General features: G+C 57.9%; 4 protein-coding genes across 15 annotated transcripts in view; 2 read left to right on the top strand and 2 right to left on the bottom strand.

The window, feature by feature from the left end:
- Positions 1-1,117: 1,117 nt before the first annotated feature.
- NDUFA11 (NADH:ubiquinone oxidoreductase subunit A11) lies at positions 1,118-6,181 on the bottom strand. Its single transcript, XM_061422507.1, has 4 exons — positions 5,999-6,181; positions 2,810-2,902; positions 2,580-2,702; positions 1,118-1,309 (listed from the first exon to the last, which is right to left on the bottom strand). The coding sequence occupies exons 1-4, from the start codon at positions 6,093-6,095 to the stop codon at positions 1,197-1,199; spliced, it is 426 nt and encodes a 141-aa protein (XP_061278491.1). The 5' UTR covers positions 6,096-6,181; the 3' UTR covers positions 1,118-1,196.
- A 1,337-nt stretch (positions 6,182-7,518) lies between these two features.
- VMAC (vimentin type intermediate filament associated coiled-coil protein) lies at positions 7,519-9,852 on the top strand. Its single transcript, XM_061422506.1, has 2 exons — positions 7,519-7,992; positions 9,199-9,852. Exons 1-2 carry the CDS (start codon positions 7,802-7,804, stop codon positions 9,506-9,508), a joined length of 501 nt encoding a protein of 166 aa, XP_061278490.1. The 5' UTR covers positions 7,519-7,801; the 3' UTR covers positions 9,509-9,852.
- Positions 7,795-14,139, top strand: CAPS (calcyphosine). The gene is made up of 4 exons (XM_061422505.1): positions 7,795-12,815; positions 12,890-13,067; positions 13,202-13,408; positions 13,479-14,139. The coding sequence occupies exons 1-4, from the start codon at positions 12,733-12,735 to the stop codon at positions 13,578-13,580; spliced, it is 570 nt and encodes a 189-aa protein (XP_061278489.1). The 5' UTR covers positions 7,795-12,732; the 3' UTR covers positions 13,581-14,139.
- RANBP3 (RAN binding protein 3) overlaps positions 14,068-25,916 on the bottom strand; it is a 50,829-nt gene continuing 38,980 nt past the window's right edge. For 7 of the 12 annotated variants that reach the window (XM_061422491.1, XM_061422493.1, XM_061422496.1 and 4 more), the window contains 10 exons: positions 25,044-25,162; positions 23,875-23,991; positions 22,108-22,211; positions 20,984-21,062; positions 19,845-19,947; positions 19,325-19,449; positions 17,773-17,893; positions 15,966-16,108; positions 15,502-15,685; positions 14,068-15,418 (listed from right to left, as the gene is read on the bottom strand). In XM_061422491.1, coding sequence (XP_061278475.1) covers positions 15,375-15,418; positions 15,502-15,685; positions 15,966-16,108; positions 17,773-17,893; positions 19,325-19,449; positions 19,845-19,947; positions 20,984-21,062; positions 22,108-22,211; positions 23,875-23,991; positions 25,044-25,162 — 1,139 coding nt within the window. In that variant the 3' untranslated portion in view covers positions 14,068-15,374. The remainder of the gene's footprint in view (positions 15,419-15,501; positions 15,686-15,965; positions 16,109-17,772; positions 17,894-19,324; positions 19,450-19,844; positions 19,948-20,983; positions 21,063-22,107; positions 22,212-23,874; positions 23,992-25,043; positions 25,163-25,916) is intronic. The other 5 variants (XM_061422497.1, XM_061422492.1, XM_061422494.1 and 2 more) reach the window with 1 other exon arrangement.

Below are 25,916 nucleotides of genomic sequence, written 5' to 3'. Positions count from 1 at the left end.
CTGGTGCCCACTCTGGGGTGGTGTGCTGGGTAGGGGCCATGTCTGTGCAGAGGGGCTCAGCGTGGCAGGTGGGGAGGCCGAGGGGGCAGGGCTGGGAGGGACCCGAATGGCTGTAAGGGGGTGCGGGGGCTGGGGTGTAAGCAAACAGTGGCAGCAAGGGCGGCCCAGCTGACAGCCACGGGGCTGGGGCTCCGTGCTCTGCTTCACACTCGGGTGAATTATTACCTGGGCTGGACACAGCATAAATGCAAGGCTCCAAGTTTGGCTTTCAACCGTATCAGGCTCCAGGAGAGAAGGAAGAGGAAAGAGGGTTGGGGCAGACACTGGGGAGGGCCACTCCTGCCATCCCTGGACCCCCTGGGGTGCTCCTGCAGCGCCCAGACCCTCGCCAGGACGAGATCCCGCCCCACAGGGTAGGCCCTGGAGAGCACTAATTTATGGCCCACTGAGGCGTGCTGGGACACGCAGGGCCTTCCTCTCTGGCTGCCAGGAAGAACTGAGCTGGTTGTGCAGAAAGCCCAGGACTGCGCCAGCATTCTGGGGCCGCCTGCATCACTGGGCCTGACAGGCGGCCGTGCGTGCGAGGCTGAGTCCCTCTTCTCGCGCTGGTGACGAGGGCCCCTGCCCTGCAGGCTCCCGGTGGCCCGTCACCCACCTGTCCCACCTGATGGGGACGGGGCTTGGGGGCCAGGCTGTCTGGGGCTCTCCGCTCCAGTGCCCAGGAATTTGGAAATGGGCCGTGCGTGGGGCCTGGGCGTGTTTTCCACATGCTGTTGGCTTTGGGGGAAGGCCCAGAGAGGGGCTGGCCTGCGAGCTGCAGGGGGGCCACAGGAAGGGCTGTGGGCTGCGGGGCCCAGTCCCCCCCAACCCCCTCACTGTCAGTCCCCAAGGCCATTCGCAGAGAACTGGCTGAGGCCCTGCGACCTCTGCCTGACACCTGCTCCCACACAGGGGCCCAGCTGGCGCCGAGCCTGCCCCTTCAGGCACAGACCCAGACGCCTTATCTCCTGCTGCTTCCTCACTCCCTCCCACGTCCGCCCTGAGCCGTCCTGGCCTGTCACCCAGCCTCTGTCACCTGGACAGGGCTTCACCCTGGAGAATGACAGAGGAGAAGAGATGCACACAAATATACACAGGATTTATTATTTTTAGAAGAGTTTCAACCTGCCCGAGGTCCCAGGAGGTGCCAACGGGGCTCACACCTTGGGTTCTGCAAACACCTGCCAGCCCTCCAGCTGGCCCATCTTGACCAGTGCGGCCGTCAAGCCCATGTACGCACAGGCAGCAGCTCCGATCCCATAGCTGCGGGCTGCAGGGGAGGAAAGACTGGCATCAGACAGCATGCGGGGAGCGAGGCTCGCCTACGCCCACCCTGAGCACCGCCTGAGGACAGCCCTCCCTCCAAGCTCAGGCGGCCAGGGCTGGACCACATGCTCCTTAGGGATGGAGCCCTGGGGCCTCTGCCTTTGAAGGTGGGCGTGTGGAAACTGAGGTGGGAGGCGGGAGTCCAGGCTTTCAGGTGCGGGGGCGTGAGGGGACCAAGACCGCTGGCAGGTCTCAGTCCTGGCCAAGTCTGCCCTGTGGTCCATGAGGCAGAGAACGCAAGATGCCTGCGGCTTGAGAGGTGCCCTGGGAAGGGGGTTCTGCCTGCTGAGCGCTGGGCTCACACACCCCGTTGCAGGCTCAGGGGCGCAGGTCAAAGCCGGATCTCAGCCAAGGTCTCCCAGCAAAGGCCAGGAGGGCGTGGCACCCTCCCTCTCTGCCCGGCTGGAACCTTCCACAGAACACTCCAGCCAGTGGGATGGGGTGTTTATCTGCGTGTGGCCTCCATTTCTCCCTTGGCCGGCCACCCCCACCCGCCAGGCTATGGGAGGCAGGAAGAGCGGTGTCTGCTTCCTATTCCAGGCGGCTCTGCTGTACCAGGCTGGCCTGGGGCCTGGCCTCTCACAGGGGAGACATGCTCTTCTCCATGTGGGTGACCTCGGGCCACCTCATCTCCTTGGGGCCTCAGTGCCCCCATCTGGAAGGTGGGGATGGTGACAGCTGCTTCCCTGTGGGACCCTGGGTGTCAGCAGCTCCAAGCCAGCCCCGACTGCTCCCCCTGACGGGCAGTGACCCTGTGTTCTCTGACAAGACACGGCAGAGGGAGAGAGACATAAGCGAGGGCAGGCGGGGGCCCAGATGTATGTAGCGGGTTGGGACAGTGAGGGGCAGCTGTGCTGACTTCTCGGGGGAAGGGTGTTCTGGCAGAGGGCACAGCCATGCCAAGGCCTCAGGGTGCTGGAGGAACAGCGAGGAGGACGTGGAGCTGCAGCAGAGAGAGCAAGGCAGCGAGGGCAGGGTGGGAAGACAGCAAGTCCATGCAGGCCACGCTGAGCCATGGGGGCAGGAGGGTGTAGCGAGGTGGACGTGCAGTAGGCGCCTAAGCAGTGCTAAACTAGCTGGCAGCTGAGACTCAGAGGCGCGGGACCTCTTGCGGGCGCTGCCCTCTCCCCCGCCAGATGTACATTATGCACACCCACCCATGATGGGCAGAGGGAGGAGGGTTAGCAGAGGTCAGGGGCGCAGGGCTCACTCACTGCGCGCTCCCAGGATCAAGCCTCCGGCACAGCCTCCGATGAGGTAGTTGAGAGGGTCATCGGGCTTCTCGCGGACCTGGGCGCTAATGCAGGAGGTGAGGCCAAATATGGCTCCGATGGCGGCTGTGGGGGCAGGTGGGGCAGGACGGGCCCTGGTCTGAGTCAGGGGTCCAGACCAGTGCTGGAAGGGCCCCTGAGGAGAAGCCCAGACGTCATGCAGGCTTGCTCACCTGCGGTGAATGTGTACCGTCCCGTCCTTGCCACTCCCTCCAAGAAGGAGGTCGGGGTTTTGAGGGCAACGCTGTAGGCAGAGACAACGAGGCCTGCAGACAGAGAGGGACAGAAAGGCGGCCAGGCAAGTCAGCCCTGGGCCCTGGAGGGGGCAGGCCCCTCCCCAGTCCACAGCGCCAGCTCCTTGCATTCCCACGGCAACCACCAAGGTGGCTTGGGCCAGGGTGGGCCAGGAAGCGGCTGTTACAGGGCTCACCTGGGGCCCCACAGTCGATGAGCTGGGATCTAACCTGGCTCTCCTGCTCCAAGGCCTGGGCTCTCACCCCCCTCATCCAGCCCACCCCACAGGGCACCAGAACACAGCCCCCGCTGAGGGTGGGCCGGGGCCTCGGTGGCTGGACCAGCACCCCAGCCCTGCTCCCTACTTCCAGCAAAGCTCTGTCCCTGCTGCAGGGCCCAGGGCTCCTGACGCCTCTTCTTGCCACTCCCAGACCCGACTCTCACCCGGGCTGGCTCAGCCTCACCACTCTGGTAAGCTCTTCCAACTCCACCGTTGCCCCAGATGACCTGCCCCTGATGTTGGTTTTCACGTGTGAGGGGCCCTGGTGGGCAGCCAGGCCCAAGGCCCCACCCTGGGGTATGCTGAGCCAATGCCGACCCGCTCCGTGTGTCAGCCTCCTCAGCCAGACCCTCTTTGGTGGATGCGCAGACCTACCTGGCTGGCTCCCTGTCACCAGAACAGCCCAATACAGGGCTCCCCACCGTCCAGCTGACCTGCACCCCTCCTCTCCAGACAGACTCCCAGTGGGGCCCAGCTGCCAGCACAGACCTCCTGGGGCCAGCCCGTCCCAGACAAAACAGAACCACCTCCTGCCGGGTGACAGGGCACCCACCCCCTCTCCTTCCTCAGGCCTGATGGGCTCAGTCCCCTCTTATTGCTTTGTTGGGGTGGGGTGGGGGGCCCTCAGACAGGCAGAGAGACTACCTTGGTGCCACCCACCCGGCAGAGCAGCCTGGAAGACCGGAGGATCTGAAGGCCAACCACCTTCACTGATGCCCCAGGGACGTGGGCCCCGCCCAGTCTCCAAGTGCCCAGCTTCTGCAGACCCAGCAGCTGGCGTGCTGCACTCCCCCACCACGACCTTCCCAGCTGAGCAGCAGCCCTCCAGCCCTGCTGAGGTTCAGCCCACAAGAGCTGTGGGGGATCTGTCACAGCGGACAGGGGCAGTAACCTTGGGAGCAACTCCGAGGAGGGCCAAGACGGCCGACCCATTTCCAAGACGGGCAAGCCGAGGCCCAGGGATGAGGGGAGAGGAGCTGCATATACAGAGGACACCCGTACGCCAGGTGCCCACTTGGGGGCTGCCCAGGTCCAGTCCTTCCCCATCCCACGCTGAACCCTAGTGTCCCCGCACTCCTCAGAGGCTAAAGGCTGGGAAGGAGGGAGCGGGCCAGAGTCTGGGGCTCCCCCTGCCCGCACTGTCCCAGCAAGCCCCCTTCCTCAGTTATTCTCTCATACGAGGCCCCCACCCCCACCCCAGCTTGTAAAGACTTAATCAGAGCAGCTCCCCACCCTGTCTGGAACCTGGGGATGCATGATCTCTGGACGACCCTTTGAAGAGGAACCACAGACAAGGTTCAGTGACAGCCCCCAAACTGCAGTGAGTCCTGGGGGAGAACCTTATTGATCCTACCCCCACATGCCTGCTTTCCTTATATCTCAGATAGTAAAGAATCTGCCTGCAATGCAGGAGATCTGGGTTCAATCCTTGGGTCAGTAAGATCCCCTGGAGAAGGAAATGGCAATCCATTCCAGTATTCTTGACTGGAGAATCCCATGGACAGAGGAGCCTGGCGGGCTACAGTCCATGGGGTCACAAAGAGTCAGACATGACTAAATGACTAACACATACATACCACATGCCTGCGACCCTGGCCGAGGGACACCGAGTTGCCAGGCCACATTGGGCACAGAAGGCACCCCAGCATCCTACGAGCCCTCAGAAGTCCTTTAACTGGGAAGGGATGACCTGGAAGCCACTGGATTATCCCAAGGTCAAGGAGTGTCCGTCCCCCCAACAACAATCATTTAGTAGATGACATGCCAGCCAGCTCCCCCGGCCCACTTAACTCCTCAGACACTATAGCCACCACCACCCACCCCCTCAGCACTCGAGGGTCTCCACTGACTTGGCCCCTTCCACAGGTTCCTGTCACCCCCTCAAAAGACCCCCTCCTCAGCCCCTCTGCCAGCTCCTGGCTCCCCATCAGTCTTCTGAAGTAACTTCCAGACACTTCACATGAATGAATGAATGCACAGTCATTCATTCAATTCTCACATTCATTCACTCACTGTCACTGTACCTTCATTCACTCATTTGTAAAGTCATTCATTCGTTCCTAGTTACTACCTTGCCTTCCTTCCCTCGCTCATTCCATCACCCAGTTCCTGTGTGCTCACAATGTGCTGGGCTGGGTTAGAGCCTGGTCCCCTGCCTTCAAAGGGGCTCACCATCCCAGAGAACTCAAGTGTGAATTCTCGCTGTAGAGTGCTGAGCGGAGGCAGGGATGGAAGAAGGGAGGAGGTGTGGGAAGACCCACAGGCCCCCTTGCAGGGCTCCTGGAAATCAGTGACCGCCCCCCAAATACGAGTCTCTCCATGACCACAGGACATAATGCCTCTGTCAAAGGTTTCCACCTGCAACCCCTCAAACACCCTCCAACAAGCTCCTCCACACTCCATTCAAGCAGACGCCACAAACACCCAGCACCCAGGGATTTTGACTACCCCAGTGATCAGCTTGTCACAGGTATCACAACCTCCCAGGGCCCAGGAACCCTGCTAGCTCCCCCGCCTCTCCTCGCAACGTCTATCTCACACCAGGGGTCCCCATGGCCGGCTCAGACACTCCAAAGAAGACCATGTACCCACTCCGCGAGATTCTCAGCCCTCATGGGACCCTCTCGGACCCTGTTATCTCTCTGCTCCCTCTGCGTTAGTCCGACAATCCCACAAAGTCTATCTAGTACGACAGCCCCGCCAGCGTCCCAAGGCCACCCCACATGCCCCGACGACGACTACTGCCACCGCGTGAGGTCCGCAGCCCCTGCAGAAAGCCCTCGGGCAGTCCCCAGTGATCTGACGGCCTCCCTGCGCCCTATACCCTGGGGACTCGGCCGGTGCTCACCAGCTGCACCACCGATACTGGTGGTGGCGTAGGTCTTGCGGTGGCATTCGGTGCCTTCGGGGATGTCCCAGTACTGGCGAAGAACCGTCTTAGCCATGACAGCACAGCCTTGGTCCTGCACCTTACCACTCGGCTGCTCCTGCGGCCAAGGACGGACGCCGCTGACTCTCGCGAGACTTCCTGGGCGGCGCGCGCAGCCTCTAGCGCGGGCGGGACAGCAACAAGTGAGCAACTTTATTGAGCGCCACGTACGTGAACACGGGTTGCGCTCAAGTCCTGGAGTCGGGATGGGAGTAAAGGAAGAACACGTGCACCACTGGCCGGTTTCTGAAGGGGGAAACTGACCAGGATCAGTGAAAGCAGTTGTCGTTATTTCAGGTCAGAAGATCCTGGGTCAAGAATAGTGTGAACCCCGAGACGTAGGACCTAACTAGGGGCGGTACTATCAAAGGTACTAAGCCTATCCACATGGCAGAGAGGAGACCGCGGAGCCAAACTCTACGGGAGCGAGACGTCATTATGGGGCGGGAACACGGAGGGATGTGGCCACTCCCAGCGCCAGTATCTGTGGGGAGGTGTGGTCACGCCCAATGGCCAGTTTTAAGCCTAGTTAACGGAGAAGGCCGGAGAAGGCAATGGCACCCCACTCCAGTACTCTTGCCTGGAAAATCCCATGGACGGAGGAGCCTGGTAGGCTGCAGCCTATGGGGTCGCTGAGGGTCGGACACGACTGAGCGACTTCACTTTCACTTTTCACTTTCATGCATTGGAGAAGGAAATGGCAACCCACTCCACTGTTCTTGCCTGGAGAGTCCCAGGGACGGGGGAGCCTGGTGGGCTGCCGTCTATGGGGTCGCACAGGGTCGGACACGACTGAAGCGACTTAGCAGCAGCAGCAGCAGCAACTGCCTGCTACTATTTGGGGGCGTGGTCAGGCACAGGATTACTGTTCAGCAGCTAACTTGTGTCCGACCTTTTGCCACCCCATGGACTGTAGCACGCCAGGCTACCCTGTCCTCCACTATCTCCCGGAGTTTGTTCAGATTCATGTCCTCTGTCGCCCCCCTCTTCTCCTACCCCCCTATCTTTCCCAGCATCAGGGTCTTTTCCAATGAGTCTGTTCTTCGCATCAGGTAGCCAAATATTGGAGCGTCAGCTTCGGCGTCAGTCCTTCCAATGACTCAGGCTCAGGGGCTCAACGAGAAAGTGTCCACTCCCAGTGCTTGGATTCTTAGCAGGACGGGGTCTGGGCCCGGTTTGTAGTCCAACCCCTGGGCGGGATGAAGAATGACCATCCACTGGGTGTGCGTCCAGAATCCCAAACATAACCTGAAGGGGACTGGACCAATCAAGAGCTGTACAATTGCCTAAGGGGCGTGAACGGCCAATGATAGAAGCGTAACGGGCTCCAGGGGCGTGGTCAGACTTGTGGGGCCCGACCAACTTGGCGCTTTAGATTCTGAGGAGGGCGGGGCCTGCCTCGAGAGAATGACCAATCCTGTTGCCAGAGCCTGAGCTGGCCACCGGAGGACAAGGCCAACCTGGGCCCGGGGTTTGTTAAGACCTTGGCCAATCTTGGAGTTAGTCGGGGCTCAAGGGAGGAGTTTCCAGTTGCCGGAACCAGTGGGGGCGTTCGGGTTTGAGTACTAGACCCAGCCCTGGAGGGCGGAGCCTGGCGGTGAACCCGGCCAATCACGCCGAAGTCTTGACGGGACCCTCGGAGGTGTGGCCCTCCGGGGGCGTGTCCAGGGCCGGTTCCGGGCCGCCCATGGGCGTGTCCAGGCCTGGTCCTCCGCAGGGGCCATGTCAGCGCCGCCGCCCCTGCAAATCCGCGAGGCTAACGCACACCTGGCTGCCGTTCACCGGCGCGCGGCGGAACTGGAGGCGCGGCTGGAGGCAGCCGAGTGCATGGTGCGCGCCCAGGCCGAGCGCCTGGCCCGCCACGACCAGCAATTGAGCGCCGCTTTAGACGAGCTGGGACGCGCCAAAGACCGGTGAATCTTGGGACCCGGCAGGTGGACTTCTCGGAGGAGTTGGGCAGAGGCAGATCCGAGATAGGAAAGGAATACTGGTAGGGGAGACGTGGGCATTCACGTAGAGCTGGACTACTGGTGGGACTGGAAAAACAAACACAAAAATACTTGAATTATCACTATATAAAGCTGAGAGATGTCACTTGGGTGTGGCTATCCAACTTAACAGGGTCCATTTTACCACTAGGCAAAACTGGCTGGTCCTGAGTGGTACAGGGACCACCAGCAGCCTGATGTAGGTATTGGAGCCATGGCAGGTTCTTGGGAGGATGGGATTATATCAGCAGTTTTGAATAGTCTTTCTAGCTGAGGATTCAAAGGGATGAGACAAGGGCCCAGGGAAGAAAGTGTTTCTGAGGACCTGGTGGGAAACAATTCAGAGCTGGTTGGACTTGTTACTTCATCTTTACTGAGCACTCTACCATGTGCCAGGCCCTGTGCTGGTCATTAGGGCACATCAGTAAGACCTGTTCAGCCCTGCCCTCAAGCACACGGTCAGGCAGTTACAACACAGGGTGATTGGGATGTGTGTGTATGATGGCTGGAGAAGGAAGTGGCAACCCACTCCAGTATTCAACCTACTCACAGTATTCTTGTGTATGATGGAGGGCAACACGGTTCTAGGAGGGCCCAGAGGGAAGGCTTCTTGGAGGAGGAGCCATCTAAGCTGAACAGCAAATAGGCAAAGAGGGAAGGGGACAAGGGAACTGCTAGGGTGTGAATGAGGGAGTGTGTTAGTCTGCTGAGGTTGCCATTACAGAATACCACACACTGGGTGTTTTAAACAACATCAAATGATTCCTCACAGTTCTGGAGGCCGGGAAGTTCAAAATCAAGGCAATGATTCAGTTCTGGTGAGCGTCCTCTTCCGAGCTTGCCAACAGTCATCTTCTCACTGTGTCTTCACAAAGCATAGAGACAGACAGAGAGAGAGAGAGAGAGAGAGGGAGAGAGCGAGCGAGCGCGCAAGCTCTTTGGTATCTCTTCTTAAAAGGAAACCCTTCATTACACCATGTAAACTTTCCGTACCTCTCAAGGCCCCCTTCTCCAAATACTATCACGGCGTAGGGATTCAATCTATGCATCTGGGGATGGAGGTTGGGAGCAGAGGGAAGAGAACCTCTGGTGGCCGGGTACCATAATGGTTCCGTCTTGCCTTCCTGCCAGTGAGATTGCCGCCCTCCGGGAGCAGCTGCTGACCTCCGAGGCTGCTGTTCAGAGTCTGCAGGCTGCCGTGCGCCAGAGGGACAAGCTCATCGGGCAGTTGCAGCCCCGGGCTGAGCTGCTGCAGGATCTCTGCCGCCGCCGGCCGCCCCTGGCTGGGCTGCTGGCTACCCTGGCTGAGGCCGAGAGCCTGGGGCCCCTGCCGGCCAGTGACTTACTCCCTGGTGGGCCCAGCTCACCCCTTGCCAACAGTACTGGGGAGGAAGAGGGCAGCGACCAGCTCGAGCCCGCAGTGTTTGGGACCACTGTGTGAGTCCCAGAGAGCAGGTTCCGGAATGGAGAAAGAGGACTCCAGTGGGGACTTCTTCTACTGCCTGGGTATCCTTAGGGTTAACATATCCCAGAGAGGACCCCTTGGAAGAGCCATTATCCTCAGCGTCAGAACCTGTTAAAAAAGCATAGGTTTCATATGGGTGGCCTGCAGGCTAAATGCAGATGAACTCAGCCAGTTTTTCTCTTTTTTTCTTTTAAAAAGCAAAACTTTGAATCAATCACCCTTGTTGGAGAACTGGTCGCGCTTACACACGAATCTGGATTTCTGGCTTCTGGCTGGGCTGTACGTCTAGATCTGAGTCCAGGACACCCTCTTTAGCAAGGGCAAGTTTCCATTCACCCCCTCATCTCTCAAGGCCGGATGTCTGGCCCCTGAAACATCTGAGTTAGAGACCTCTCTTTTTCTGGTGGAGGTGGATGGCATCAAGTGCCACGTGATTTGAGTCTCTCCCTCTTTTCTCCCCTGCCCCGGTTTTTGTTCCTCTGGAAGCATTCTTCATCCTAAAGCCTTATTCATCTCAGTCCAGAATTGTGAACCTCAAGCCTCAGGCTGTTTTGCATTGGTTATACTTATATATTTTCCCCCCTAATTCTATCCTCCTCTCAACCCAGGAAGGAGTGTGCAGGTGGGATGTGCCGATATGCTGGCAACCAGGCTTCACTGCCCAGGCAGACTCAGGCATCCCATAACCTTCTCTTGATAGCATCCTGCCTCGGGGTCTTTACATTGGCTGTTTCCTCTGCCTAGAATGCTCTTCCCCCAGATGCCACATGACTGGCTCCTGCTCACTCAGGTCTTTGCTCAAACGTCACCTCCTCTGAGAGGGCTTCCATGACTGCCTTATCAGAAGTCATTCTTCCCCATTCCACCTCCCACCGTTGCCCCATTTTACTTCCTGTATGTAAATTTTTACCATTGGAGTGGAAGCTGCATGAGGGTAGGTTCCTGGGACCCAGCACATCTCATGAGGTCCCCAGCAGCTTTCCTTTCGTAGCACCAGCTGGCTCCTTTTTCTAATCCCCAGAGAATCTATTTTTTCACTCCTTATTTGTATGCTGCCCTTGTTGGCCTGAGATATTTGAGGCACTTTGCTTTTTTATCAGAACAGGGAGCCCTGTGCCTTTCTCTGCCCAGCCCAAGTGCCTGGCCTGGGACTATGGCAGCCGTTTCCTGCCTCCTGACTCAGGGAATGCCCACCCCAGGAACCACTGCGGGGCATAGCCCCTTTCAGCCCAGAAAGCTCAGCATCCGTCCTCCGCCCTGGGAGGGTGCCTCCTGGCGTCGCACAGCGACCCCTCAGTGTGGTAACAATGGCCCAGTTTTCTCCTCTGGACGAATAAGGGGGGTGCTGTTTGTACAAGGGGAAGGCAGGCTAGGGCCTGTCTACGCCCAAGAATAAACCAAATGATTTCATGGCACCATTGGCCCTTCCTCCTTTCTTCCTACTGTGGGGGCTGGAGAGGTAGCTGCTGTGCTGCTCCTGGGTCCAGGGTGGGGCCCCACTGGGTGGGAGCTTGTGCCAAGCACTCTGTACATACCGTTCTGTCTCTTAAGCCACCTATGCACACAGGCATTGCCCCATTTTATAGCTATGCAAAGTGAGCCTCAGAGAGGTAAAGTGAAAGGGCCTCTGGGTTTGGAGGGCCCTCGCCATTTCCAATTTTTTTTAAGTAAAGTTAATTAAAAAAAAACCCATTTATTTGGCTGTGTCAGGTCTTAGTCGTGGCACGTGGGTTCTTTGTGGTGACACAGAAGCTTAGTTGCCCCATAGCATGTGGGATCTTAGTTCCCCAACTAGGGACTGAACCTGTGTCCCCTGCACTGGAAGGCAGATTCTTAAGCACCGGACCAACCAAAGTCCCCCCAATTTTTTATTGTTGAGATTCTGATTCAAAGATGCAGAGATGCCCAGAGCTACAATAATTGTGATTACATTTTACATTTCTTTATAGAAAAAAACCCCTGACATTTCTAATCCTCATGAAAGCGCACAATGGAGCTATTTTTTGTGCCTACACAGAGAATGTTGGACTGCAGCGAGTCACGAGAACGTCTGCAGCAGGATGTCACTGCAGTTTCTCCTAACAGTCGATGGTGGTGCATCCGCTGTGGTGTGAATCACAGTGACAGGTTGCTTCTGATCCACGGTTTGGCTTCAGTTGGGAGCAGCAACTTCTGACAATACCATTGTGCTGTGTGCAACTCCCAAGCTTTGAAAAGCTTCTGATGATCTCTGGGTCTCTGTGGGTGGGCAGGGGTTCCCCAAACAGGGGCCTGCATTTTAAGTTCTGGAAAATCCATTATCATCTTCGATCTTAGCCTGCTGATATGAGGCTCAGTTGGCCAGATGTCCAGTCTGATGGCAGGCCTTCTCTGCCGGTGGTCTTGGTTCCTCTTGGATTATGGAAGTCAGGGGGCCAGGGGTCCTTCTCTGGCCAGATAAGCGGCTTGTCATGAGCAAGCCCACCAAGTGATGTCTGAGAACTGGAAACCAACCCCCAAAAGACCCATGTTGACAAAAATACCACGACTGGCCATAATTAACTACTGAGAATTGCTTCGTCCAACTCAACATTGATGTTTACAGGACTGGCTCAGCCAGCACTGGTCTGAGCAGCTCCTGTTGGATGTGGGCCTGGGCCATCTTGAGTCTTTAAACTTGAATTCCTTAGCAGCTTCAGCTGCAGCCCTGTGGAAAGGGGCTGGGGGCTGAAGCCCAGAGAGGGGAGGGTTCGCATAGGAATTGGGCCTGGCCTCCCCTCATCTGGGACACTGGTCCCTCAAGGGCTGGGAACGAAGCGCCCCTCCCCAACTCCCTCCACCCTCCTCCTAACCTGGGTCTGGCTCTCTCCCAGGGCTGGGAGAGAGCAGGCGGGACGGTGGTTGGGCAGTGCTGACAGCAACAGTGCTGGGCTGTCCTCCTTGGCCTTTCATATGCCCCCGCAGGGCTGTGCTTGTGGCCACATGGCCCTGGCACAGAGAGAGTTACAGCGGGGGCCCCTCCCGGTCTCCAGAGCCCTGTCCCCTAGCAACAGCCCTGCCTGGCAGGACGCACTGCCAGCCCTGGGCAGAACGGGCAGGAGGCAGGCAGAGCAGCCACCTGGACTCCAGGACAGATCAAGGCAGCCAGTCTGTAGCCTGGTGGCTGAGCAGGAGCCCCAGATCTCTAGCCTGTCCAGCCACCCAGAGAGCCCGGAGCCAGCATGGATGCTGTGGACACCACCATGGAGAAGCTCCGAGCCCAGTGCCTGTCCCGAGGGGCCTCGGGCATCCAGGGTGTGGCCAGGTGAGCTTACCTCTCACATCTCCCCGACCCCCAGTCCCATGGATCTTTTCAAACCCCACACCCCTGCCCCCCAGATTTTTTCGCCGCCTGGACCAGGATGGGAGCCGCTCCCTGGATGTGGGGGAGCTCCAGCGGGGCCTGGCTGAGCTGGGGCTGGTGCTGGACACAGCTGAGATGGAGGGCGTGTGCAGGCGCTGGGACCGCGACGGCAGCGGGACGTTGGACCTGGAGGAGTTCCTGCGAGCGCTGCGGGTGAGCAGGGGGTGCAGCAGTGTCCCTTCCTCCCACTGGGGTGCCACACTCTCCCAGGCTTGTCTGTGTCAGCGTGGAGACCAATGGGAGCCTCTGCGCTTCGTACCCCCCAGTCACCACCACACCCTCCCCAGCCCCCCATGTCCCAGGCCCGGGAGGCGGTCGTCACAGCTGCGTTTGCCAAGCTGGACCGCAGTGGTGATGGCGTGGTGACTGTGGATGATCTCCGGGGGGTATACAGCGGCCGCACTCACCCAAAGGTGCGGAGCGGGGAGTGGACTGAAGAGCAGGTGCTCCGCCACTTCCTGGACAACTTCGACTCCTCCGAGAAGGACGGGCAGGTGGGTGCATGCATACCCCGGTCCCTCGCCCACACCTCCAGACCCCCCCTGACCACCTGTCTGCCCCCAGGTCACGCTGGCTGAGTTCCAGGACTACTACAGTGGTGTGAGCGCCTCCATGGATACAGATGAGGAGTTTGTGGCCATGATGACCAGCGCCTGGCGGCTGTGAGCCGTGTACCCCCATGCAGCCGGCACCCTGGAGCCAGGGCCCCTCTCATCTGGGCTTGGAGCTGAGCAGCCCTGGAGTAGGGGTGGGTAGGAGTGTAGCCAGACCGAGGCCACAGAACCGGCTGGACCAGGTCTCCGGGTGTACTGCTTGGCCACCGATTCCCCTGATGGGTCACTGGCTCAGGACTCCAGGGGGAAAGGCCCCTTGTCCACATCATGCTGATCCCAAACCTCCTCCCATCCCTGCTCAGTGAACCCTGCCTGCCAGCACCCCTACCCCTCCCTGTGGGTCCCCGGGAAGCCAAGCCGCACCTGATGGGGAAGCGGACAGCTCTTATGTGAAGCCGGCCACTGTGAATCTCGGAAGGCAGCCGTTCTGGGTCATTTGCCCAGGTGTGCAGAGGCCACCACCCTGTGGGCAGGCCAGGCTGCTTCCTGGTCAGGTCGTCCAGCTTCCTGAGGCCCCTGGGGCACGCAGGAGGCCAGCGTTTTAGTTAAAAGTTTTAATGTAGTTCCCAAATACATTTCATATGACAATCTTACATAAATGTTCCAAAACACGTGGGCATTATCTGGTTTTACTTGTCACTAGTTGACTAAGGCTTAAAGCAGAGAAGTGTGACCGGATCTGCTGGGGGGCCTTTGGTGATGTCCCGTGGCTCAGGCGAGGCTGCAGGGCCACCCTGGGGTGCGGGTGGCGTGGCTCAGACGGCCCCCTCCTCAGCCTGTCAGGGCGGGCGGGAGGGTTCTTGTGAACCCCTGGAGCTCTGATGTGGGGGGAGGCAGCGTCCCGCTGCTCTTGGCCACGCTCCGGGGTGGGGCAAGCAGAGGGCGCGCTCCTGTGTGTGCTGCGAGCACGGGTTCTGCCTGCTGTCTGAAACTGCTCTGCTTGCTGCCCCCTCCTCGAAGCCCCACCAGGGTTCCCCTCTCAGAAGCCCCCAGCCCTCAACAGTGCTGGGGGCAGAGCCGTCCAGGGCCTGGAGAGGGAAGAACGGCCAAGAGCAGGAAGCAGGCTTGTACCCACGTACCCGAGGCTGCGTGACCCACGTCACGGGCACAGACAGGAGGATGGAGCGCCCCCCACAACATCCAGTGACCCTTTTCTAGACAAGCTCTCTAGGCCCAGGGCCCAACCTGTCCACACCCCACGACTCAGCCTGGAGGAATCCCAGGTGGGGAACCCATGGAGCTGGCTCTCGGGCAGTCCTGAGCGCCCCCAGCATGGGGACTGGGGTCACAGGGGGAGCCAGGGTGCAGCCCACAACGCAGCCACGCCTGCTCAACACACAGAAGTGCCTTGCTCGACCTAGGAAACCAACACAAAGCCTTGGGGGGAGAAAAGATCTAAAAATAAAACCCCCAAGTCAGAACATGGGGGCGGGAGGTAAAGATGGTGGTAACAGACGGTCCAGCAGGCCCAGTGTTACACTGTGAGACGGCCCAGCGGCCTGGGCAGGCGGCAGGGAAGCCGGCGGCACGGAGGGCAGGGTGAAGAAACGAGGTGTCCCAGTCCCAGTGAGAAGCCGTGACAAGTCTTAATGTGCCATTTCAATTCAAGGTGGGGAGGGAAGAAATGTTCTTTTTCGTTTTGCTCATCAATATGATGAGGTTCGTGTCCCAAACCACATTCAGGCAGTTCCCGAGTCTGCTTCTGAACGGGACGTGCGGATCCAGACTGTGGCCAACCCAGCGGGGAGTGTGGTTCCCGAGCCCCGTGCCTCGATGCTGCCGGGGGAGGGGCGGGCGGGCAGACAGACGGACAAAGCAGCAGGCTCGCGGCGGCTGGCTCCTGGCGCTATGTGCTCCCGGCTGTCTGCCCATCGCCTTCATCGCCGGCGCCTGTGGGAAGCGGTGGCCTTGCCGTCAGGTCCTTGCCTGGGACAGAGCCCCCACCCCGGGCCACCCTGGGACACCCGACTCACCGCCTGTGGGGGCCCCAGACGGGGTCAGCACATCGTCGTCATCACTGTCGTCCTCGTTGGATGGGGCGGTCCCAGGTTCAGGGGCCGGTGCCTTGGCCTCCTGCTCCTGCTCCACGCGACTACGCAGGGCCAGGATGCGGTGGTGCAGGGCCGCGTACAGCTGGCCTGTGTCCTTGGAGCTGGCCTGGGGGCAGAGGGGAGACCCCTCCTCAGTCAACTCCAGGACTCGGAGTGGGGAGCCTGACCTCCCTCCTCAACAAACTCAAGGGCAGGAAACAGAAGCTCCGGCGGGCGCAGGGCTTGTCCTCCCAAGGGGTCACAGAGCCCACAACCAGGCCAGCCCTCCCGACCCTGGAGGCCTCCCGCTCTCCCTGGCCAGGCCCCCGTGCAGGGCACCCAGTGCTGGATGTGGAGCTGGCTGCTTGTGTCTGGCAGCCGCCTGGCCTCTACCCGGGGCTGCTCACCGAGATCAGGAAGACCTTCACGCCCTGGTCCTCAGTGTCCATGGCCGTGATGCGGATGCTCTTCTCGCTGGCCTTGTCCATCTGCATCTGGGCCCACAGCTTGGTGTTGAGGATCAGTCGCAGGCTGCCCTGGGTCCGCATCACTGCAACCAGTGAGGACGTCAGTCCTGCCCGCCCCCGCCCAACCCCAGGAAAACAGACACACCTGCAGGCAAGTCAACATCCCAGGGAGGAATCCCACGACAGCCTCCCCCCTGCCCATCTGCCGAGCAGCAGCCCTGGCAACCCCGCCACTGAAGTGCGTGCAGGGGGTGGAGGTGGTACCTGGACGGGGCTTCCCAGGAAAGGGGCTAGTTAGGGGGCAGCAGGGGGCATGCTGCATGGGGGTGGGCTTCACACTGGGGACATGGCACATGAAGCTGACACCCCCTGACTGTCACCACCCACAGGCCAAGGTCCAGCTCCTGCCCCGTGAGGAGGAGCTGAACACTAGGAGGAAGTGCTGGGGCTGACTGCTGCTCAGAGCGTCCCTCGGGAGTGGCTGAGGACAGCACGCAGTAGAGAGAAGCTGGGATAGACCCTTCCTCCAGGAAACGCAGGTGAGACCTGAGTTCCACCCACAGCCAGCCCAAGGTCAACGTCGTCCTGTTTGACCTGTCCCGGCCTACCCAGCCCCAACCCCGTCTACGCCCCAACCTTGAAAACCTGGGGCAGGTTAGATGTGGTCACCCCAACCCAGATGCCCCCCACCCCACCCCTCAAGGTGAGCTCTGAGGGAAGGTCTGTGCCAAGGGTCAAAGGTTGTGTGGGGTGAAAGGAGGGCATGGCCAGAAAGGACCTCAACGAGGAGGGGAGGGCATGGCTGCAAGGAGGCTGGTCACAGGCTGACGACCAGGGGAAAAGCCATGAGCTGGGATCTTGAAATCCTGTGCCCTCTCTGCCCTCTGCTTGCACGTTTCCATTAGAAACATTGAAAAAGAAATAAAGGGATGTCTACGGGCAGGGGTGAAAAGACCTGTGCCCGAACAGGAGGGCCATTTCCATTTCTGTTCCAATTCTGAGCCCAAGCACATAAAAACACCTTTGAAAGGACACAGCGCGAGCTACACCTGGGCCAGGGATTGACACTTCTGTAAAGGCCGGACGACAACTTTTAATTTGGGAGGGTAACTTACAAAAAGAAAAAGATGAGTACACGTGTCTCACACATATGCAAACACACTCACACACATACTTTTTGTAATAATCATACTTCCAGGAATAAAATTCATGTAAAAAATGGTACAAGAAACATTATTTATGAGCCAAGAAAAATTAAGAACCCAAATGTCCATCAAAAGGGAAATGGCTATTCAGTCGGTGGAATATTAATGGGAAGTTTTTCAAGAACTTTTTAAGTCATGTTTTAAGGCAAATGCAACAACAAAGAAACACGCTCACTAAAGAGAGTGAAGAGAGCAAGACAGGATCGCCCCACTTCTTTAGAAAAGGGCCACAGAGCAGGAACAGACCTACCAAAACGTTCTCAGCAGGGATTTCCCTTTTTCATAAAGAAATTTTAGCTGATGTTTGATTTCTTTGTTTTCCTACCATAAAACAACTGGCACTTTTATTATCGAAAAATAAGTTCAAAAACTGCTGAATCTTTTTATCTATTTTCACAGTCAGAAAGAGAATCAGAGAAGGACTGGTAGTGGGAGCCTCTGGGCTGGGTGGGATGGGTCCCCCAGGTTGAGGGCTGGCCATGGACACACGTCGGGGGCCCCGAATCCCCCAGGCCCTCCATGGGAACCCGGCCACAGCTCACCTAGTCGGGACTGCAACGTCCCGTCGTCAGTTGATGCCATGTCGTTAAGTCTGAGCAGCCCCCGGCCTCTCTCCACCCACGACTGCGAGGTCTTGTCAAAGACAAACAGCTTACATTGGATCTGCAACACAAGGCGAGCGTGCATGAACCGCCAGGCTCAACAAACTACGGCCCGGGGGACACATCTGGCCTTGGCCACTTTTCTGTCCTGCGTTCAAGCTCGAATGGATTTTACATTTTCAGAAGAGTATTAAAAAAAAATCACTATGGAAATGCAAATCAAAACCACAACGTGGGGGACTTCTCTGGTGGTCCTGTGGTTAAGAATCTGTCTTCCAGCACAGGGGACACGGGCTCACCCCTGGTTGGGGAACTAAGATCCTACATGTTATAGGGCAGCTAAGACCTGACACGGCCAAGTAAATAAAAAGATAAAAATAAAAAAAATCCACAATGTGATACCACTTCACACTCACTAGGATGGTTGTAACCAAAGGACAGATGAAACAGGTGTTGGAAGATGTGGAGAAAGCAGAACCCTCACACCTTGCTGATGGGAATGGGAACTGGTGCAGCCGCTGTGGAAAACTGCCCTTTAAAGTGTTAAACATGGAGTTATCACACAGCCCAGAAATCCCACTTGTAAGTATCTACCCAAGAAGAGTGAAGCAGGCGTGCACCGAGAAAGCTGTACGTGAGTGTCCATGGGCATCATTCTTAATCCCCCCAGGGTGGAAACAAAGCAGGTGTCCACCAACAGGGGATGGGATGAGCAACCATGGTCCATTTGTACAGGGGACAGTCATTCAGTCATGAAGAACGAGGTTCTGACACATGCTCCAACAGGGACGAACCCCAGAGACAACCCAGTATGAGTCTGCTGACACGAAACACCCAGAACAGGCACGTCCACAGAGAGAAAAAGAGGATTCGTGGTTGCCAGGGGCTGGGGGAGGGGGGGATGGGGAAATCACTGCTGAAGGGCAAAGGGCATAAGGCTTCTTTTTTGGGGGCAAAAATGTTCTAAAGTAGTGATGACATTTGTACAACTCTCTGAATGTGCTAAAATCCACTGAACTGTACACTTTAAAAAAGGTGAATTTCATAGTATGTGCACTGTATCTCATCAAAGCTGTTTTATGTTTAAAAAAGTGCAACAGAGACCGTAAGCGACCCTTTACAGAGAGAAGTCTGTAGATCTTCATAAGTCAACATCTCTTGACAGTAAAATGAATCTGAGTAGGGATAAGCAGTACCACAGAAAACTCCCCAATGCCACATGTTTGTGGTTTACAGACACACACTCGGGTACGTGGGGAAGGATGAAGGGCAGATGGAGCCCTACCGCCCTGGACCTGCTGTCCCAGGAGGGGAGGACTGTGGGGACGTGGCAGGAGGGCCGTGAAGTCTGGGCTAAGAGGAGGACACTGGGACAAGACAGTCACAGCTGCTAAGGGGCGGCAGGAACAAGTGTCTGTTTCAGGTCTCTAACTTGTCCTGAGACAGGCCGTGTGGCTCTAGCGCCCGGCACCACAAGCAGGTAGGCACTCACCTGCAGCACGTTGCTCTCGGCCTCCTCCCCGGTGATGACCTCCACCTTCTCTAGCAGGCACTTCCGCGCTGTCGCCTTGGTGTAGGCGGCTGCCGACTCGGCCAGGGACTCTGCAATGTGATTAGCTAGACGACATTGACTACTGACTTGGTTGGGGGGGATGGTGTACCTCATGGGACACCCCAAGGGGGCCAGTGCCTCTGGGAGCCACACCTTGGCCCACAGGGGACCCTGCTAATGCACCCTGTGACTCTGCTGGGAGCGGCCAGCACAGCTCCAGTTCCCACTCTCCTGGCTCCGGGCAGAACAGAAGATAGCGAGACCTCTGAGGGTGCTGAAGAGCACCCCCTCAGCTGCCTCGGTTGGGGACAGACACCTCATCCCATTCTGGGTCACCAGGCAGTGCCTGGGCCTGGCTGTCCTAAGCTGGCCAAGCCCCCTTCTGCTAACTGGATGCCAGCACCCAGGGCTGGGGTTCACAGTGTCCCTGGCCACCCTCCTGGACAGGACCAAGGCCTACCTTTCTCAGGAGTGGCTTCCTGGGACGAGGACTCAGATCCGGACTCTGCCGCTGTGTTTTCTCTGTTGGCGTCTGAGCTGAGTTCATTTAACTTGGGCGGGCTCTGTGGGCAGTGAAGGTATACAGAAGAAGGTGGGTATGTGGGGAGGTGGTCCCAGTGGGCTGACTGCTGCGGACAGGAGGCCCCTCTGCTGGGAGGTGGCTCTCGGCACGTTCTCTTCTGGGCAGAGGGTTTCTCTCGGCCAGCTTCCCTCTTGGAGCCTGGGGACCTGCCCAGACCCAGTCCCTCTCCACTCAGCGCTCACCGAGCATCCTCAGACGACACCCTAGACACAGGCCTATCCTGGACGTTGTATGTGAACTGCCTCTGGAGCCTCTGTGGCATCACCCGGAGGCGGGGGCCACCAACTGACCACAGGCCACCTGGTCACCTTGGTCTGTGAGGCAATTCTTTGACTACTTCATTGTAATCAAAAAAGGACACTGCTGATACTCAAGAAAAGAAGCAGAGAGTTCCTCAGCATAATAAACACAGAGACCAAGGTGCCAGGAGTCAGGTGAGCCCCCGACAGCACCTGAGCCACCCTCACAAATGGACACAACGGGGGTGGGAATGTATGGTTGGGGGAATAAAAGGAAAAAAATAAGGAAGCAGGTGACAATTCTAGAAGCCCATCCTGGGCCAGAAGATGACCCGAGGGTGCTGTGTGTTATGGGTGCAGGGGACACTGTGGGGGCCTGTCCGAGGTTGCCATCCCTACCACCCTCTCCGTGCTGTGGCCTCACAGTCCAGGTGGGGCCACCCTCCCCTGGCGTCAGAGGTGGCTTGTGGTGATCCCAGCAGCACACAGCTGAGTGCTCTGGCCGACAGCTGTCCCCACCCTGCCCTGAGATGAGTAATGACAGGAAGCGCAACCCAGGCTCCTGCACAGCCTCCCTGGGCCGCCAGGTCTGTCCCTCCTGCCCCTGCACGCTGTTTAGGCTGAGTCTGAGTTGGGTCTTCTTTCTGTTACTCAGCAAAAGACAGCACTCTAATGTCACAGGACATGACACAGCAGGCACACCCCCGTGCCCCTGTGACCTGCGGGTGGCTCTGAAAGTCTCTGGGCCCCAAGGATCGTCCTCACCGGGTCACTCACCAGCACGCGCTCACTCATGTTCTGGCCAAACACGAATTTGCTGCTGGCGGCGTCAGCACTGTTGGTTGCGTTCTCCAAACTGCAGAGGAGACGCACTCTGAGTGAGTGTGGGCAGCAGGGGCACAGGGCCAGCGGCGTGCACGCCCGCACACACAATGTGCACGGCTGGAGTGGAAAGCAGCCGAGGCCCCACAAGGCCAAGTGGGCCGGTCTGCCTCGCCAGGGGCAGGCCCCCACAGGCTCTGGGCTGGGCCCCACCAGGAGGCAGACAGGAAGCCTTGGCTCCAGTTGCCTGGCACCAACTGCTCAGTCACTGTGTGACACAGCGGACGCCCATTCCCCCACCCCCATAGGAGGGCACCACAGAGAGGCGGAGTGCAAGGGCCATCTGCCCACTCCCCGAAGACATGCCCCCGAGACGTGCTGCAGCTCTCTGGGCCCTTCCCCCGGCCCCACACCAAGGAGGTGACACCTCCTACCAGGCTGCGGGGGGGTGACAAACGATGGCCCTTGGGGAGCTCTCGGCAAATGGCCGCTGCTATGGCCGTCACACTTCATCCAGATTAAGACATCATAGGCTGCACACGCCTCCCAATGTGGGAAACACTGAGGTGCATAAAACATGTCTTAAAATAACTGATGTGCTCCACTAACTGGGGGCCCGGCTGCTGAACAGCAGGTCACTGTTCCCGCCAGGCCTCTTGGAGGCTGGCGTCTGCACGGTGCCTGCCCTGCTGGCCCGACTCCCAGGCAGGGTGTGCCTTCCTCCCCAGACACCCCAGCAGCCTGGCTGCGGGTGAACGCCCCCGCCAGCAGCGCCAACAGGGAGTCCGGATCCAGCACCTGGTGACAGAGATCACTCCCAGGATGGGCTGGACAACCCCACAGGACTGCAGTCCTGCCTCACTGTCCACTGCAGTGCCTCCCGCCCTGGCCCCCAATCCTGGACCCTCCACACCTCCACCAAGTAGGGAAGGAGGGCTGGAGGTGACTGCAGTTTGGCTGCCTGGGCCCCCCCCCCTCCCGAGGAAGGACTGGGCTGGTCCAGGGACAGCGGGTGACCGTGGGCCCCCTGAGGCAGAGGCTTCCCCGAGCAAGGCTAGGCACCAGCCCGAGGCGCACACCTGGAGCTGATGTACTGAAGGAAGTAGTTGGTCGCAGCTGGCGTCTCTGAACTGGGGTGTCCGGCGTTCTCCATGTCTGCCACTTCAGTGTTCTCATTGATCAACTGGGAAATGAGAGGAAACACTGCTCAGGGGATGGCATGTTCAGGGCCTCAGCAGCTCAGCCCATCTGTACATGCCCTGTGTGACACACAGCTCCATCTACATGCATGCGTCCTGGGGGTTACAGTTAAGATGTAAAAACAGCCCATGAGGTGCTGGGCAGCCTTTTCTCCTCTGTTTAAAAAAAACTCAGGCTGGCAACCTGTTGGCATTTTCCACCAATGCTTCTGTACCAAGAGATCATAGATCATGTACAAATTTCATATTTTAAAGGGTTCATCATAAACAGAAGCCTCATTTCTCGAGGCTTCTTTTAAGCTAACTGTCGTGATGCCCTGGTTAAACACATTCTCCAATGCAATTCTCCTGGGAACACTGTGAGGTGGGTGTTAGCGACCATGTTCTGAAAGAGGAAGCAGAGGCTCAGAGGGGTTAAGAAACCACACCTCAAGTCACTCCCCATGCAGAAGCTGGGATGTGGCCCTGAGACCCAGGGGCCTCCATGAGACGCTGCCCCACCCCAATCTCAAGGCAGCATGGAAGACTCGACCTGAAGGCCCAGGTCTCTCTTTTCCTGCTTCCTGCTCCAGGAAGGGAGCAGCTGCCAAAGGACTCGTTATTTTGCCTGAAGCTGTGCAACATCAACACCTACTTCTGTGTCTCTGGGGGCATCCATGCTTCTGCTGGACAGTGGGCACCAAAGGAAGCAGCTAGTGCGGCTGGACACCTTCCCTGCACCCCAGACTCTGGTCTCCTCATTTCAGGGCTCCCCACCCTCCACATCACTGACCCCGCACCTAGATGGTTCCGAGTGGGGAGGGGCCTCCTGGGCACTGCAGTGTGTTGGTCAGCATCTCTGGCCTCCACCTACTTAGCATCAGTGGCATCTACTCTCCAGTTGTGACAATGACTGGTGTCCCCAGACCCAGCCTCCAGGAGCTCCTGCCAGATGAGCTGATGTCCATGGTGCAGAGGGACCTTCTGCACCCAGGGCTGGGACAGGTCTCCCAGAGGACCAGAGAGCGCGGTCCCCAACTGAGAGTCCCTGCCATGGCCACAAGCTCCCCACCCCCGACTCAAAGCCCCCAGAGCAGACCAACACAGCTGGGGGCAGCCAGGAGGGGCAGAGCCTGCTGCCTTCTGGGGAGAGAACAAAGTGATGTCCCAGCTGTCCTACTTGAAAACAAATGGCGGCAGCTTTCACTGGGGGTGATGTAGCCCTCGGGGGATGGTCAGCACTAGTGGGAATGCTTCCCGTGGTCAGCACTGGCAGGGAAAGGCATCCAGAGGGCGGCACTGGGGAACAGCCTAAGAAGGATCCAGTCTAAACACTGCCAGTGCTGAGAAACTCTTCAGTAAGGATAAGAGTCTCTGGAGACGTTGAAAGCATCAGATACTAACATTCTGCTCGTTCCTTCGCTGTAAAAACATCAGCTGTCAGGGCTCAGTCACCTCCCTGACCTTGTTCCTGGAGCATGAGGGGGCTGGCTGCTGGGAGCCCTGCCGAGCTCCACATCAGGGGTGGGGGTGGCGTGCGGCCAGCAGTGCAGCATGGTACCACCCTGGACACAGCCCTGCTCCCCATCTCTGGGAAAATGAAGCTGGGAGAGGCACAGGCAGGTTGCTTCACTAGTCCCCAGCTCACCGGGCTCTCCAACCACCTACCTTCACTCTGTCCCGCAAGTTCTGCCCAAACACGAATGCCTGCTGGGCCCCCTGCTCTTTCTTCTCACAGTTCTCCTCCTCGGAAGCATTGCTAGACTCATTTCTCTGGGACTTCTCCTGGTTAAAACAAGCAAACAGGATAGCTGAGAAGCAGGAACACCCGAGCCCTAGGATGCAAGATGAGCTGTCTCATGCCCCTGCATCTGCTCAGCATGAATCCTGTGGTGCAGGCCCTTGGGTGGGGGGGTGCTGGGGAGACCACCTAGGATGGGGCAAGCTCTGGGCAGTGCCCTTGTCACTGGGGATGCTGGTGAAGCATGGTGGGGAGTAGGATGGGTGGGCTGGGGTCACTTCTGGGTCTTCCTCAAGCTCACTGCCCTGGAGACCCTGGCCACCAGTTTCTGAGAAGCTGTAGGCTATGGGAACGATTCCTCTTCCAATTCTGCCAACTGTGGTTGGAGGGTGGGGGGCTCAGGGACGTATGAAGACTGAATTGCACATGCTCATTTTCCCCATTTGAGCCTCAACATCCGGTGGGGGTAGGGGGCGTGGGCGGGGAGGTGGAGAAGCCCAGGCAGCATTGTATCTGCCCAAATGGATGGAGTGGAAATAAACACATGGGTGCAAGTGGTCTCTGCACGTGGATCCTCGGGTTATGTGTGACTGCAGCTCGAGTTTCAGGTCCGACTTGCCAACCACAAATGCAGGCTCTTTGTTAAATGTCCTGTATTTTCCAGATGCTGTGCAATGCTACCGGGAAATACATCTGGCCTATAGAATCCCAGAACTCGTCTTCTTTTCTAAAAAACGATTTCTGAGCCAACACCCAGGCACACTTCTGCCACCAGAAGCAGAGCGTGTGTACGAATCCCTAGGAGCTGCTTGGCTGTGTGAGAGGGTGAGGAGACAGCTTTCTGTGGAGGGCCGCAGGCCCCCTTAGCAGCACAGCCCTGCTCGTGGTCCATTTCCCTCAGAACCAAGCATGGGGTCCTGGCAGCCTGGCGACTTGGCCAGTCAGCTGGGGTTACCCAAGGATCCCTCTGGGCAAATCAGGCAGCCTGAATACAGGCCAGCTCAGACACGGCCCAAAGTGGCTTAGAGCCCACGTGCTCAGCTATACCCCGAGAGGCCTCACATGTGGCACGCTCCCTGCCCCGTCGAGGACAGACCTCAAGTGCTGGCGTCTCATCAGATGGACTTCTCTGGGCTGGGTTGTCAGGTAAGGCTGATGTTGCTGCCCCCGTGCAGTCTGCTGGGATGCTGACCCCGTTGGTGCCGCTACTCGGGACTGTGGGAAAAAAAGACGGAGGGCGTCTCAGAGGTTGGACCACCTCTACTGCCCCTGCCCACCACTGGGGCCCAACAGTGGAGGGTCTTTTTTTTAAAGGAGAGGATCTGTAACTTCCTTGGGGGTCCAGCGGTTAGGACCCTGTGCTTCTATTGTACGGGGCCCAGGTTTGATTCCCAGTTGGGGAACTCAGATCCCACATGCTACAGAGTGCAGCAAGAAAACTGAAAAGATAACATGCTTAAAGAAAAATGATATGGAATCAATACTGAAAATGAAATTCTTAGGTTAGAAAAACCCAAATACCAAACGAAAACCTCACAAAACTGAGAATCTATTATTGTAATTCTATGAAGAACCCTGTGAATTTTCAGTTTATTTAGACATACTACCACTACGGAGGAAAACAGAGAATGTATTTGGAGAATAATTATAAATTTTATAAAACTAGTTTTACTAATGAAGTCTTTTTTCTATGCACTCCTCTCCCTGGCGGCTCAGACAGTAAAGAATCTACCTGCAATGCAGGACACGTGGGTCTGATCCCTGGGTTGGGAAGACCCCCTGGAAGAGGGCATGGCAACCCACTCTAGTATTCTTGGCTAGAGAATCTCATGAACAAAGGCGCCTGGCGGGCTACAGTCCATGGGGTCCTAAGAGTCAGACAACCGAGTGACTAACATTTCACTTTTCCCTTTTAAATAGCTGCAACCATGTGACTTGCACAACTTCAAATCTGGCTTTGTTCAGTGTT

The sequence above is a fragment of the Bos javanicus genome, chromosome 7, assembly GCF_032452875.1.
Source record: "Bos javanicus breed banteng chromosome 7, ARS-OSU_banteng_1.0, whole genome shotgun sequence".
In the NCBI taxonomy this organism is placed as follows: Eukaryota; Metazoa; Chordata; class Mammalia; order Artiodactyla; family Bovidae; genus Bos; species Bos javanicus.
Note: the sequence above shows the minus strand (reverse complement) of the source record. Positions and strands in the feature narration are given on the sequence as shown.

What these genes read in the sequence shown, in the direction of transcription:
- VMAC (XM_061422506.1), top strand. Translation starts at nt 7,802, where the DNA reads ATGTCAGCGCCGCCGCCCCTGCAAATCCGCGAGGCTAACGCACACCTG. An exon ending in CTGGGACGCGCCAAAGACCG is followed by an intron (nt 7,993 to 9,198) that starts GTGAATCTTGGG and finishes CCTTCCTGCCAG; the next exon opens with TGAGATTGCCGCCCTCCGGG.
- NDUFA11 (XM_061422507.1), bottom strand. Translation starts at nt 6,095, where the DNA reads ATGGCTAAGACGGTTCTTCGCCAGTACTGGGACATCCCCGAAGGCACC. An exon ending in CAGTATCGGTGGTGCAGCTG is followed by an intron (nt 2,903 to 5,998) that starts GTGAGCACCGGC and finishes CTCTGTCTGCAG; the next exon opens with GCCTCGTTGTCTCTGCCTAC. An exon ending in ACGGTACACATTCACCGCAG is followed by an intron (nt 2,703 to 2,809) that starts GTGAGCAAGCCT and finishes CTGCCCCCACAG; the next exon opens with CCGCCATCGGAGCCATATTT.
- CAPS (XM_061422505.1), top strand. Translation starts at nt 12,733, where the DNA reads ATGGATGCTGTGGACACCACCATGGAGAAGCTCCGAGCCCAGTGCCTG. An exon ending in GGCATCCAGGGTGTGGCCAG is followed by an intron (nt 12,816 to 12,889) that starts GTGAGCTTACCT and finishes CCTGCCCCCCAG; the next exon opens with ATTTTTTCGCCGCCTGGACC. An exon ending in AGTTCCTGCGAGCGCTGCGG is followed by an intron (nt 13,068 to 13,201) that starts GTGAGCAGGGGG and finishes CACCCTCCCCAG; the next exon opens with CCCCCCATGTCCCAGGCCCG.